This window comes from Plectropomus leopardus, chromosome 20 (genome assembly GCF_026936395.1).
Source record: "Plectropomus leopardus strain MGB_pleo_1.0 chromosome 20, ASM2693639v1, whole genome shotgun sequence".
In the NCBI taxonomy this organism is placed as follows: domain Eukaryota; kingdom Metazoa; phylum Chordata; class Actinopteri; order Perciformes; family Serranidae; genus Plectropomus; species Plectropomus leopardus.
In genome coordinates, this window is record NC_142195.1 from 15,763,251 (window position 1) to 15,777,515 (window position 14,265).

Sequence of the window (14,265 nt, forward strand, 5' to 3'; positions counted from 1 at the left end):
TCAAGTGAAGAGAATAATACTCCTTCTGGTTCCTATGATCTCATTTGCAGTTTTCACTTGTCATTTTTCACAAAACACAACTCCTAACTGTCCGAGAAAAATACTTTTAGATTCCACTTCAATGCACTTCTGCTTTTAACCTTCAATCGTCAGCATTTTTAAGTAAAATGTGATGTGCTCAGTGGAACAAGGAATAGGCATTGTATGATTTGAACATTTTTTATGTCACATTCATTACGGCTGATTTATTACATACATTATAACATCAAAATATGCTTAAAACTCTTAAAATCAAATTAATTTGCCTTAAGTTTTGTTAAGAAACTAATATTTTTATTTATTTATTTATTTATATATTTCTTAGATTGGTTTCTGACTCCAATGACAAAGTGGCAGTATTAAATGAAGAGCTCAAAACAATAATTTTTTTTTAAAAAAGAGTAATAACTGCCTCAAGGTCTGTGTGTCTTGCTCCTTTGTAGGAGAGGTGGTGGGTCTTCTTGTTTACCTGTGCCCATGGGCTTTTTGTCTCATGATCCACCCATGGTTGCCTTGCAGTCGCAAATTTCCGATTATCCTGATAATTCACTACAATCAGCTTGTTGTGAGTGTTTTTTATCGTGATCTGCGATACAATCATGTATCGTCCCATCCCTAACCAGGAACCAGGACACATAACCGCTTGTTGATGATGCTTTTATCATCATCTGGCAGTTTTTATTTGCACTGACAATGTAAATATGTTTCATCTTCAGGTAATGCCTGGAGTGCTGACGTGTCATTAACAGCCAGCGTTTGAGCCTCACCAGCATGCAGCATCCCCTGCCTTTTCGGGGAAGATACCAACACCCACACAAACAAATTCAGGGAAAAAAACAAAACAAACAAACAGCAGGAAAGACGTGAAACTGAGCAGATGAAACGAAATGAGCAGAGGATGAAAGGTTAGGAGTACGAGCAAAGAAAGTCAAAGGAATTCTGTTTTAAGTATAAAGCTGCATTTCTCTTCAAATACATAACAACAGCTGAAAGATGATTTATTCTTCTCATACATGCTGTCATATCAGTGACATATCGGCTGCTGTTGACTAACAAACATGCTTCACCAGACCATCGTCCTCCTAAAACTGTACAAACAGAAGCTGTGGGGCTGAAGAATACATACTGTCAGCTGTACATGTACTGAAAAGCTTTTCAAACAGCAGGCTGGAGGTTGAAGCTGTGTAAAACATGCTGTATACGCTCTGACAGCCCAACACTTAGGGGCACAGTGGAAGCAAAGAGGAAAACTCCCATCAGCATTTTCTCCTCCTCCAGCTTTTGAATTGATTTATTACAGCCAAGCTCTGTGGGATTCCCTGACGCTGGACTATCCTCCCGACCAGCTCCCCCTTCAATAAACCTCATTTAGCACCGATGGAGGGTACCACATGTGTCCATAAATGGAGACACAGAGGAATTTGGAGATTATTTTATGATGACGCTTGTTAACTACGTAGAGCAGCATCAGATATGAGGGGGATTCACGACTAAAACGAAACAGATTTTTAAATAGACACAGAGATTTGATCCTGTGGATTAATTTGACTGATTTCTAATCATAAAAGCATGAAATGTTTTCCTATTTGTCACTGACAGGATGCCTGCGTACATGCCCCTCAGATCCCACTACAAATGTCCTCCTGAAAGCTGCATATCTAATCTGACGTCTGCCTCGTCACAAAAAAGTCTGAATTAAAGCGACAAGCTCCGAAGCGCAGAACATCATCCCACACACGCAGTTCATTAGAATCCAATTAAATATATTGCGCTGTGTGACAAATCCAGTCCCACAGTCTTCTGCTGCAGTGGAAGAAACATGTCACAGCTGTCAGGTGTCCAGTTTGGTTTACTTAAGTTTTTCTTGGGCTGAGGATAACAAAATCCCGGGTATAAATTCAGAATTGTTGTGACGTTAAAAAGTACTGAAAAGCTGAAGATTCACAGACACAAATGCTTGGCCAGCAGCAACTGTGCTTTGGTAAGGAAATCTGACAAATAGGACGAGGTCAGACTCTCAGCTTAGTGAAATGTGACACGACATATAAGGAATACTTTCCTCCTTTACACACTAACATGAACACTGTGAGTTTACTGCACTTGACAGAGCATGTTGCTTATAGTGCTACAGTCATATTAGCAATCCGCCCCTCAAATGGGGAACTTTATACGCATTACTTATACGCACTGCCTATAAAGTGAATCTCTAGTTCATTCATTTTCTCCAAGTTTTTATGATATTTATGCTGTAGCTTCAGGCCACATGAGCCAAGTGCCAAAAGCGTGACCTTTTTCAAATGATCTCAGTTTGCAAGAGGCGTACCAGCAGCTCATCTCAGATAAAGAAATAGTTTGACATTTTAGGAAATGTGTTTATTTGCTTTCTTGCTGAGACGAGAGGAAGATTCATACCTTGTCTGTCTTTAAGGCAGGTATGACGCTCCAGCCAGGAGAAGGTTAGCTTAGCACTAAGACTGAAAACAGGGTGGAAACGGCTAATTAACACGTTATATTTTTTTTGTTCAGTAGCTGCTAGGATTAATCGATTAATCGAGAAAAGACTTTTAGGAAAACAAAGTAAAAATTGTTGTGATTCCTTCTTAAATGTGAATACTTTCTGGTTTCTCTACTCCTCTATGACAAACTATAAAGACATGTGAGGACTTCATCTTTGGCTTTGGGGAACATGAATCAACATTTTTCACCGTTTTCAGACATTTTATCGACCAAACAAGTAATCTTTTAATTGAGAAGATAGCTGGCAGATTTACCAACAATGTAAATGACTGTTTGTTACAAAGTGATTCTTCAATCTACATAAAAAAATAACCTGTGAAAACAACTTCTTGGTGTCCTGGTGTCACCGTGGATGTATTAAGAGAACTTGATACAGGCACTCCACATCATTGGGCCCACAGAACAAACACACTTCTGCCAGTCGAGCCGGCTTCTTCCGGTTTAGGCCTCCGCTAACTTGAATGGTGATAAAGTCATTTTATTGTACGGCTTTTAGACTTTCCAAATGTTATCAAACCAAATGGGTCAAATCTGATGGTAAAATTAATCATTTCATAAGGGTTTTGACGTTAAAAAAAATGTATGGCCACTATGAAATTTGACTTCAAAGCTTAGCACCCTTCCTGTGGTGCAGTCTTTGCTCTGGGCTCAGTTAACAGGCCGATAGCTTCAGATCTATTGTGTAAACATGAGAGTGGTATTAATCTTTTCATCTAACTCTGGCATGAAAACTAATAAATTTGTTTCCCGAAAATGCGGAAATACTCCCTTAACATGGTTCTGTGTCAAACTTTTATGTATTTATTCATTTTTGGGGCATTTTGTTTTTACTTTATAGCATACAGAGAGGCAGGCAGAAAGTGCAGCATGAGAGAAGTGATAAATATTATGATATGATTAAAAACCCTAACTGTAACCCTAGACCAGACAAAACAGGTATTTCTACCTTAATTACGTCTTATTGGCTGAATAATGATACAATCACAGACACCACAATCTGAGCAGCTTTATTTTGATGCATTCAAAGTTGAATAAAATAAATAAATTAAAAATGTGCGTTGTGACAGCTAACCTCGGACTCTTCACACACTACAGAGAACACCTTAATTAGTGTCTTCTCCATCGTTGCACATTGGTTACTCAGTGTGCGCGCTGTAGAGCATAATTGATATGAGTATTTGCTGATTCTTTGTTTACTAATGAATATGTAGAAGATCCCAAACTAATTAACTTAATGGCCCAGAAGGCAGATCAGTGATGGAGATAGAGCGTGGGCTCCGGTGTTTTTTGGTTTCTCTTTGTAATGGCTCCCTATATGTGAAAGAAACATGCTCCAGCATCCATCATCTCAAGGTGATTATCTCCAAATGTATCCGTCTCTGAGAGGGAAAACTGCTCTGCTGCTGGAGAACAACACCAGGAGATCTACCGCCAGCTTTTTTTTTTTCTTTCCGTCTTGAAGTATTGTTAGTCAGACACTTGGCTTCAGCCCCAACGACATACAACAGCACTCTGACTTCACCTCGGTGAGCGATGGAGAGCGCATTCGTGCTTCGTGAGCAGTTTAAATGCCGAGCTATGGAGAAAGCTGCCCCTGCTCACGACCAACAAATGTACATGTTGATCTTTGAAATCTTTTTTCGACAAGATATGACTGACTGCAGGACTGCAAAACAAACACAAACAGACACACTGAAGTCTTTGGAAGATATGCATGAGTCATATCCCTCCTGCTTCATACAAATATGAATATAATTCTTTGCAATGAAGTTTAAATTTACCCTATATGCTCCGGTAATGGATTCTATGCATAGCAGAAGAGATACCTACAGACTTCTCACACACCCGTCGCTTCTCCTCAGGATTGTTTTCTGCTTTAATCTGCACACATCTGTGTAATTTATTCTACGGCACCGTACAGATGGGCAGGGAGTTTGCATGACAGGGGGGCCCTCTTGATCAGAACTGCTTTTGTCTGAACTTCAAAAATGTTCTCCTTTGATCAACACACAGCTACCAGAAGGCAGCGGAAAGCTCAAGCTGAGCTCAAAAACTATTTCTTTTTTCTTCTCCGCTCTAGTTTGGATAAATCTTCAGAAAGTGAGGATTAGAACAGGGAAGGTGTTACACAGTAAAGTGCAACAGATAAAACTTAAAGGTGGAGTCAGCGATTTTAGTGGAAGATTGTTTGAGCTGTGGGGTTCAGCATGTTGGCATGCGCCAGATTGCCTTTCTCTTTATACATCCATGGCCCTTTCCCAGCCAAGTCACCACAAGAAAATGTTCACATTTTCACATTTTTGCAAACCACGAATATGTTACATTTGAACATTTCATGCATATCGTTACAGTTTCTAAAGTCACATAATATATGAGCTGATTTTGTTAGCGGCTTGTGGAGGGGATGGTGGATGTTGGATATCTCTGCATGGCTGCTAAGCTGCAGACTAATGTTCCAGACCAACAAATATCAGACCTGGATGTTTTTTGTGACTCTTCACAGCGTTTCCCAGTGGCGTTAGAGCCGCCAGATATGGATGTTGTTTTCTTTTTGTTTTGTTTTTTCCAACACATTGTGGTGTTTCCCACCTGTGTTTGAGCAACCAAACCTGTGTGTTTTTAATGGCACACTGTGGTGTTTCCCAGTGTTGTTTGAGCCATCAAAACTAGGTGTTTTTTACCAACACAAGGTGGAGTTTTCCAGCGATGTTTGTGTCGCTGAACTTAGTTGTTCACATTGCAGTGTTTCCCAACTGTGTTTGAGCAACCAAACCTGAGTGTTTTCTATGGCACATTTCGACGTTTCCCGGGGGCATTTGAGCAATGAACCTGGATGCTTTTTTATGACACACTATAGCATTTCCCAGAAGCATGTCAGCCACTAAGCCTGGCCGTTTTCACACCCTGCTGTCCCTGCTTTTCCAGAGGCTTTTGTGCCACCAAATGTGGGTGTTTTAAGCCATGACGTGATCTTTTCCTACTCATAACCCAGTGATTTTTGTGCCTAAACCTAACCACACTTTCACAACCGTGTTGTTGAGAAATGTGAAGTTTTAACGTATCAGCTACACAATAATGCACAAGTGTAACTTATCTGAGGTTTGCAGAAGCAATGCCAAGTTTTTCTGGCGATTGGGTTGCCTTTTTCTTCTCCTGTGTATGAGCAAAAACGCTTGCTATTGTTAAATGGCTGGAATACTTTTGATTGGCTCAGCCTGAGCCACTTTGTTTGTTTACCATTTATGGAGCCAGGAATGTGTACAAACACCAGATTTTGTGTCAGCACACACATAGAACAGACAGCTAGCAGAGAATGAGGAGACAATCTTTGAATTTGACAAAAAGTGTAATGAATTAGAAGCGTTGACTGCACCTTTAAATACAAGAAATAAACATACCAAATGTTGGTGCTATGGAGCTGACAACAAAGATTTGTTTGCACAAAGCTACGCAACAGGGGACAGATTAGAACTGTTCAACAATACCACATTAGAGTATCAGCTGAGTTTGTGCTTCTTCTTATGTGGATTTATGTATTTAAAATTCTCTCTTATGTAAATTTCAAACATCCTGTACAAAGGAAACAGTAAACAGTGGCAAAAAATAGATTATTTATGTTGTACTCAATATTTTCTTTTGCATTAACCCTGAAACAGACCTTGTTATCAAGAGGCTATAGGCTAATATGTGATTTGTTAGAAAAAAATGCTCGTCATTCGATTATGATCGCAAAGTTTGTCACATAAAACATGAAAGCAGCCAAGGCTTCCTACAAATAATACACTGTCTGTTCTGTGTTTTTTGGAGCTGATTGAATATTCAGAACATGAACTGGCTGGCTCCGTAGCAGTTCCCTTTCAGACTAAACAGGTGGTTGTTGATTTAAACCAGCGTCTCCTTGTAAGTGCTTCTTTTTTTTTCAGGAATATTAAAATGAGACAACAGAGCACAGGCAAGCATTCACTAAAAAACTTGCAAAAAGTAGATGATTAAATGACTTTAACTTTAAAAAGAGATATTAACACAATGACACCTGCAAATATTCGTTCCTCATAAATGCTGGATTTTCTGTGTCAGATGAAATCTACAAGGGCTTTTGCTAAATACATATGGCAGTCACATACTTACCAACATACCTTTGTGTTAGGGTTACGGCGGAATGACTTGAAACTGTTTAATGTGGTATTAAAATCAATGGTTATCATACCATTTGCTTATCTACAGTATTAAAAACAATATATATACAATGTCAAGAATCTCACCTGTGCATGCAAATTGTCTTACCTCGATGGTCAAACTTTTTATTACTTTTGCTTTTTTTGGAGCTTTTTTTGGTGCCTGTATTTATGATTTATTTATTCATAGTTTTTAGATTGCTTTTATTTTAGAGTTTGGTTTTGTTTTTATTGGTATTTATTATATATTTAACATTTTGATTACCCCCAGTACCGGGGGTATTTTAATTGTTTAATCTTTTGTATTTGTGTCATGTCTTATCCTGCATGTTGTCTGTGCTGTCTCAATGGATGTCTTGCACTTGATACTGCAAACCAAATCTACTGATGGGTCCAGAAAACATGGACTTTTTACACAAACTTCCAAAGAAAATGTCTTCATCTTTCAGTAAGGCTACAATAAAGCATTTACTAAACCAAAAATCCCCTCTGTTTTCATTTCTCTGAGGCTCATTGTAACTGTTTAAAATAATAATAAGTGTGTAATGCTGTATCTGTGAAATGATTTTCACATTATGGTTATCCGCTGTGAAAATCTCATACCATTGCACCCCTGCCATGTACCATAGCTCTGTGCACAACATAGGTAATATATGTCAAATTTATTAACCCTTTTGAACCTTTTCTTGTGATGCATTTAGACACCTTTCACAAGCATTATAACCCTTTAAACCCTTAGCAAATTGGTTTGATTTCTTTCGTAAACATGTCGAAAAGACAATGAGCAACATGGTCAGAAAAGTACCCCAAAATTGTGAGAAATTAGTAAAAGGTGAAAAGAAAATTACCTGAAAACTTTATTTTTATTAGAAATGTATTTTTTTTAAATAGGGGAAAATGTCCAGAAAATATATATTATCATTAGAATAATTATATATTTTAAAAAATATATTACAGAAAAAATTTAGGATTTTTTTTCTCCAATTTTCAAGAATTTTGGGGGGGGTAATTTTCTTGTTTGCGTTGTTTATTTTTACTTGCCTTTTCTTTCATTTTTTCAGGCCATTTTCTTGTAACTTTTAACTAATTCCTAGCTAACTTTGGGCCATGTCCTGTTAAGTTGCCCATCCATGTTTTTGAAAGAAGTCAAACCAAATTGCTCTGTTATCAAATGGCTTAAAGAAGTGCACAGCAAGTAAATAAACTGCTTTTGTGTTATATAAATTTTCAAGCAGCTGCATCACAAACACTTGTATCTAAATAAATATAAAAATCAACAGTTCATAGCTATGGCTTGCAGATAAAACATACCTTTAAGCTCATGAATGAAAGCAAACTTTGTTGCCCACGTGCTCATAAACCAGTTCATGAAACCACGTTCCTTATTTTAATAACAAGACAAAGTACAGACACAAAAACTCGGCACATTCATGCTCCAATGCAATGCCAGCTCTTTACCTTTCTCAGCAGTTTAAGCACTTCGGCTGCTTGCTCCATCTTCTGCTCCCGGAGAAGCCTCTGGATTTCCCGGATCCAGGCAACCCGCCTCACATATGGGCTGTGGTTGGTTTTCCGCAGCATCCCCGGGAGCTTGTCGGACTTGAGCATCAAGGAGGTAAACAAGAAGTCCCCGCCGCCTCTGCCGCCACTTCTCTCGCTCTCTCCCGGGGTGTCATTCCTCTGGCGTCTCCTCTTGGACAATTTAGAGTCAAAATCGAGACTTCTCTGTCTGGTCAACTTAGAGCCCATCACTCATGAGAGGATGTATCGATGGTGGTGAGAGGGATTTTACAACATGCAGCCAAAACATCACACTTAACTTGCTCCAGCCTCAGTGAAATAGAGTCTCAAAGTTTCACTGTGAACTGTAAAGCAGCAGCATCGTTATAATCATGATAACAACGTGTGGCCGGTCTCGCCGTCGTCCCCCTGCTCGCATCCGTTCATGCACTGGTGCCTGAGCACTCTGGCATCCTTTGCTTTACTCAGAGCTGGTGCGCTCCTCAGCCAATCAGATCGCGATTCTCCGCACAGCCCAAGAGCGCGAGTCACGGCGGAAACTGAGCTTAGTACTGAGCTTAGTTTTCTGACTGGACCTCCACATCATAACGAACAGGTTGTTTATGTGTACTCTGAGTCAATCAGACAAAGTGGAGTTTAATCCTCTGTTATTATACTGTAGGGTCTTATGTAACAATTTCGTAATCCTGGAAATGGGATGGATGGATGGATGGATAGAAAGATAGATAGATAGACAGATAGATTAGATTAGTCTGGTTTTTGTATAAATGAACAATTATTAAAGGCAGAAATTATGATTGCAAAGCAGAAAAAAGAGATATCTATGAACACTTGTGTTGTTTTGCATCTCTTTGTTGTTGTCATGTAGCTATTTTGTGTTTCCTTGTGGCTGTTTTGTGTCTCTTTGTACAGTTGTCATTTTGTTTCTCTCTCTGATCATTATTTTGTGTATCTTTGTGGTTGTTTTTAGTGTCTAGCAAATTCAACACCCAATGCAAGCTTTCCCTGACCAGTCCAACCCTATTTTTTAGCCATTTTGTGTCTTTTTTTGTAGTTATTTTGTGTCTCTTTGCAGTTCCTCTGCATCGCGTTGTGGTCTGTTTGTGTGTCGTTGCTGTCATTTTGAGTCTCTTCTTGGTCTGTACCTGTTAATTTAAGTGACATTTTACCGCTGAAGGCCAGGGGGCCCTCTGACACTATAGCCTGTTCCTGGTAGGCCCATTAAGTAATTCATCCATATTTACAACAGTAATATTTATTCCATGGCTGGGTGTTGCACTGGATTGCATTACATTATACAAGGTATCTGTATTGATTTTTCCAGGATTGCAATATGCAGTCAATGATCTATAATGCATTAATGGTGCCGCCGGTGGCTCAGTTGATGGATGTGAAGAATTTGTGCAATTAAGATATTCACAAACTTGTTCAGTGTAGAATTATTTCCCCCGTAATCTTGTTGCTAATTTTTTGAGGCTCTGGGGGACAGTGGACAATACTTCCTGACCAGCCTGTGGTAAGAAGTCATTTGGCAGTCTGCTGATGCTGAGTAATAACACTAAAACTCTTGAGTTTAAATTGCAAAACAGTCTCTAACTAAAGTGCATCCATCAGCTATGCAGACTGCATGAGCTAAACTTTTGGGTGTCCATTAAATAAGGAACAATATTGATCAATCCCAGACTGATGTGCTGGTAGATTTAATCAGCTACTGAGAAACATGACCTGTAAGTTTAAGTAGTAGAGGGGCTTTAACAATTCAAAACAAATGGATTGGTGGTGATACATCTTGAAAGAGCAGCAAACCAGTGGTGGACCTCTGAGGGTTTAACTTCTGTAACTTCTACAGCGATAACTGTACTTCAGGGTGTGTTAGTGCACAGTGAATTCACTGCTGGGTGGGGCTACAGGTGAAGCAGAACACACCACCTAAGACTGCCCCACAATAAAAGACTTTCAAATTTTCACAGATGAAGAAAATGCGAGAGCACTCACATATAATGACATGTCATTTTAAATTGAACAGTTTTGTTCCTACAGTGTGTGGAAAGAAATTATTTGACCAAAACACCATAGCACAAACAGATTCTATTCACAAACAACCAGAGTCCCAACTCTCAAAACCAAAAATCTCATAAATCTCTCACTAAATGTGACTTTAGAGTAGACAGACATGGTGGACGACATACAGGAAGAACTAGAAACGGAAAATTCAGAAAATTGTAATTTTGTTAGTTGATGTTAGACACCGATGCAAGGAGTCACCTCTCGCAGCGATCGGATACACGGCAGGTGCATCAGTTTTAGAGACAGTGGGCAACAACCCAACTGCTGCGTTGTCAGACACGGATGCACCAAGGCTCCTCTCAAGATGCTATGTTACGTGCTGGGTGGAGGGAACTACCATAATATAAAGAGCAAGGCAGTTCAAACAGGACAGATGAGAGGGCAAATGGACGGGTCCATCATACTCCAGACTTTCACCCAGGAGCCAGCTGTTCACTTCATGACCTGCATTATTTCACATTTATCATCTTGATTTGCACAATTAACCATGAAACAGAGACTGAGAGGAAGGCTCTGTGAGAAGTTGCTCTAGGGGGAAAAAAACTTTTACAACAGGGGGGTTAAAGTAAGATAATTTACACAGTGACATGACATGATTGTATCACTTCCTACTGCAACTTTTACACTGCATTCACTGCCATTGACCTGGATGCATCATTTTGAACAAGCATCATGTGAAATAGTGTCTGGTCAGTAATAATAAGAGAAGATTTAGTGACCAAGATTTCAAAACCTAACCTACTATCAGCCCTGTGTATGTAACAGTGGATATACATATGTTTTTGTTACAAATTTCCTTGCTCAAGCTTGGGAAAGAAGACAGAGTATTTTGTTAAATACCGAGCTGTAAAATGACCCTTAATCTTTGTAATGAAATGAAATGTAACAAATTATTTGACTGCTGCAACTGTTTTGGTGTCTTATAAACCCATGAGGGTTTGGCACATTGTGTGCATGACACGAAAATAAAAGAGATCGATCAATATATAGTAAGATCTTACATCACCATACAACCCCCGGTGAGAATCAGTGCAATAAAATATTTCACCTCGCAGCCAAAATGCAAATCCAAGGAAACAACAGTGAAGTCTGTGTAGGACAACAGAGCAACAGTCATCTAGCAGCACCTGGTGCATCCCCATCATGCTGATACCAAAGTCTAATTGCTCTCACTGGCTTTCTCTGGATTTCAGGATTTCACTGCCCACTCCACTCTTGGAGTTGATGAGGTCCTGATGTGCCAATTATACCGAAGTACTATCTGTCTTTTTGGGTTGTACGGAGCCCTGACCTCTGTCACACACCTTAAGGGCAGGTTTGATCATTTCTTAAGAAGGGCTGAACTGACTAGCACAAGTGGATTTTCAATAAGAGGATTTATGTACCCCAAATGCCTAACAAAGTTGTTGGCATGCATAAAAGATGTCAGCTAAACAGAACTTTGAACTATGTTAACATAAATAGGATTAGACTGAAAAGACTAAACAATAACAAAAAATGACCATCCTCATTGAAGGGCTGATGAGACCATTTTATAACAAAGTGGTAACACACAGACAGCTGCAGCTAAACTGTAGATAAATCAACACATTTAATGCACATTTTAGTCGACAAAATGTGGGACATTTTTTGCCAAATTGCCTTTTCCCTCATGTTTCTGAAAGAAATCAAACCACTTTGCTCAGGTTTTGAAGGGTTAAATGCCTGTGAAAGGCATCTGCAGCATAAGAAAACTGTTTTCGATCCAGGTTTCAAAGGGTTAAAGCATCTCTCTGTGAGCTGCCGTCGTACACTACACACCTGACCTTTTTATCTTTCCCTTTTGCCTCCAAGCAGGTGCACTGACCTCTGGGATGGAGGAGATCAGGAATGAAATCCAGCAGGAAACTCCAGGAACAGATATTCAGGATGGTGAAAAAGGAAAGTTTTGTGATATTTAGTATAACCTCCTGGGCTGCTCATTCTCCCTCTGTTCTGCTTCTCTCTGCATGAGGGACGCCACTCTGGTTTATGAGTTTACAGCCATTTAAATTCAAGGTGAAACATGTGACAGTAGCTGATGGACTTTGTCTCTCACTCTCCATGGTGGTGGGGTGAGATGGTCCTCCAGAGTGTCGGGACAAAAGTAAAACTCATTCATCTCTGCTGAGGTGTTTCACTCGTTTGGCTTACGTGCCTCCAGCAGCACAAGAATTGATTTACAGCCTGTTGATTGTCAGAGTACCACCACAGCACAGATGTGTCATTTATTATCAGGCTATGACATGCATTCTTTATATACCCAAACTTATTGTATTTACAAGAGAAGAAAATAGACACAAAATACACAAAATGATGTAGAAGAAGAAAGACAAGCATGGCAGCACATAACATAAAGCTGCTTTGTCAGTGGAAGCAGACGACTTTTTTTTTTTGCATGAAAACAAAAGAGTGAAAAAACAGCGGATGTGTTTTGTTTTGCGTTCACCAAAGACATCACGAAAATACTGCATAGAGCAGCTGCTGGTTTAGCAGATATAGTCAAAAGCACAAATGTTCAGTTCAATGTGAGGCTTTACATTACTAAATATCATATGCACATACATTATAGACACTAAATTCTATTTTGAAATCTTTTTTCCTTTTGTAATAAACCAAACTTTTGTCATTGTTTGTGGGCAAGTGGAGGCTGAGTATAAAGCTGTATTGTCCTGCTCGTAGACATGCATCCCTGTCCTATGAAATAGAAGATGGAGTCCAAGAAAATTAGCTAGTGACTTGTCATTTTAATAAAACAGTGCCCACATGCCCAGGTGTCCAGATAAGTGCAATATTTTCTTACTTACCATGTCCTTATACAAGTATCTGTTTGAACTGGAGCTATGTAACTAACTGGATATTTGGTACGGCTGATGGGCTTCAGCTGTGAAAACACAAACATTAAGTGTTGGTGTTTTGACAGCTGTAACTGAATGTCCAATGCAGGGACCAAATAATTGAAAAAAATAGAATGTGTTCATGGGGACTCATTGGATAGCGCTAATACCATGTTTTTGTATACTGAAAGATAAAACTATGCAATAATTCACATTAAATGCCTGGTTTTGCAACAGCAGAATATGTTGTAGCAAAAAAACAACTGCCATGTAGCCCAATTCTGGTGCGCCACTCATGCCCATTTTCAGCTAATTTGGGCAATTGGATGTGACTCAGTTACTTCTTCCGGCAAGCCGAGCTTGGGCCAGTGCTGAGCCAGGTCATTTTTTAACATCGACCCAGTGATGGCAACTTATGCAGAGGGAATCAGACCATTTTATTTGGCTTGATTCTGTGGCATTGTGGTGGAAATGTATACCTTTGTCATTATTAGTTACATATTTTCGCACACACTACTCTATATTTTAGTTCTTGTTTTAACTTGTGTACGACTCAGCTATAATGACACATTTTTGGTCAGTGTAACAGGTTGTTTTACCCTGGCTTCATCCTGGAACAAGGACATCTAAAATTCTGTTTACTGAACAAACATGTTTTTATGGGATGGCAATCAGATGATTTTAGGGAATGGTTAAAAATCAGTGAGAGTGAATGCAATGTCTGTTTTGATTGGTGTGTGAAAAAGGGCCGGCCCCTATGAGGAGCTATTTTACTGTCGCTCAAATGTGGCTTCCTTCAGTTACTTTGCAAACCAACGTAGGTCTTTGATCAAAGATCTTACGAGTACGCATCTGAGAAGTTTGATTTTGAGTTCAAAAGTGTACGACACATCATTCATACTGAACTGTGCAAACAGACGCGGCCCGACTTATTTCTTTCAGTGTGCCAAGCTTAGGCTAATGCTGGGCCAGGTCATTTTGTTTACTTGGGAACTGTTTAACTGGGAATCAAATTCAAGGCCAGCTGTCTGGGCTTTTTCTCAGATTGCATGTGCGCACCTCACTAAGTGCCTTCAGGCCACCTGGAGCTT

At 39.4% G+C, this 14,265-nt stretch overlaps 1 protein-coding gene across 1 annotated transcript in view; it reads right to left on the reverse strand.

Moving 5' to 3' along the window:
- The window catches only part of lrrc75bb (leucine rich repeat containing 75Bb), a 36,752-nt gene extending 28,034 nt beyond the window's left edge, over positions 1-8,718 (reverse strand). Inside the window, exon 1 of the mRNA XM_042509860.2 lies at positions 8,190-8,718. Coding sequence (XP_042365794.1) covers positions 8,190-8,480 — 291 coding nt within the window. The 5' untranslated portion in view covers positions 8,481-8,718. The remainder of the gene's footprint in view (positions 1-8,189) is intronic.
- Between the last annotated feature and the right edge of the window lie 5,547 nt (positions 8,719-14,265).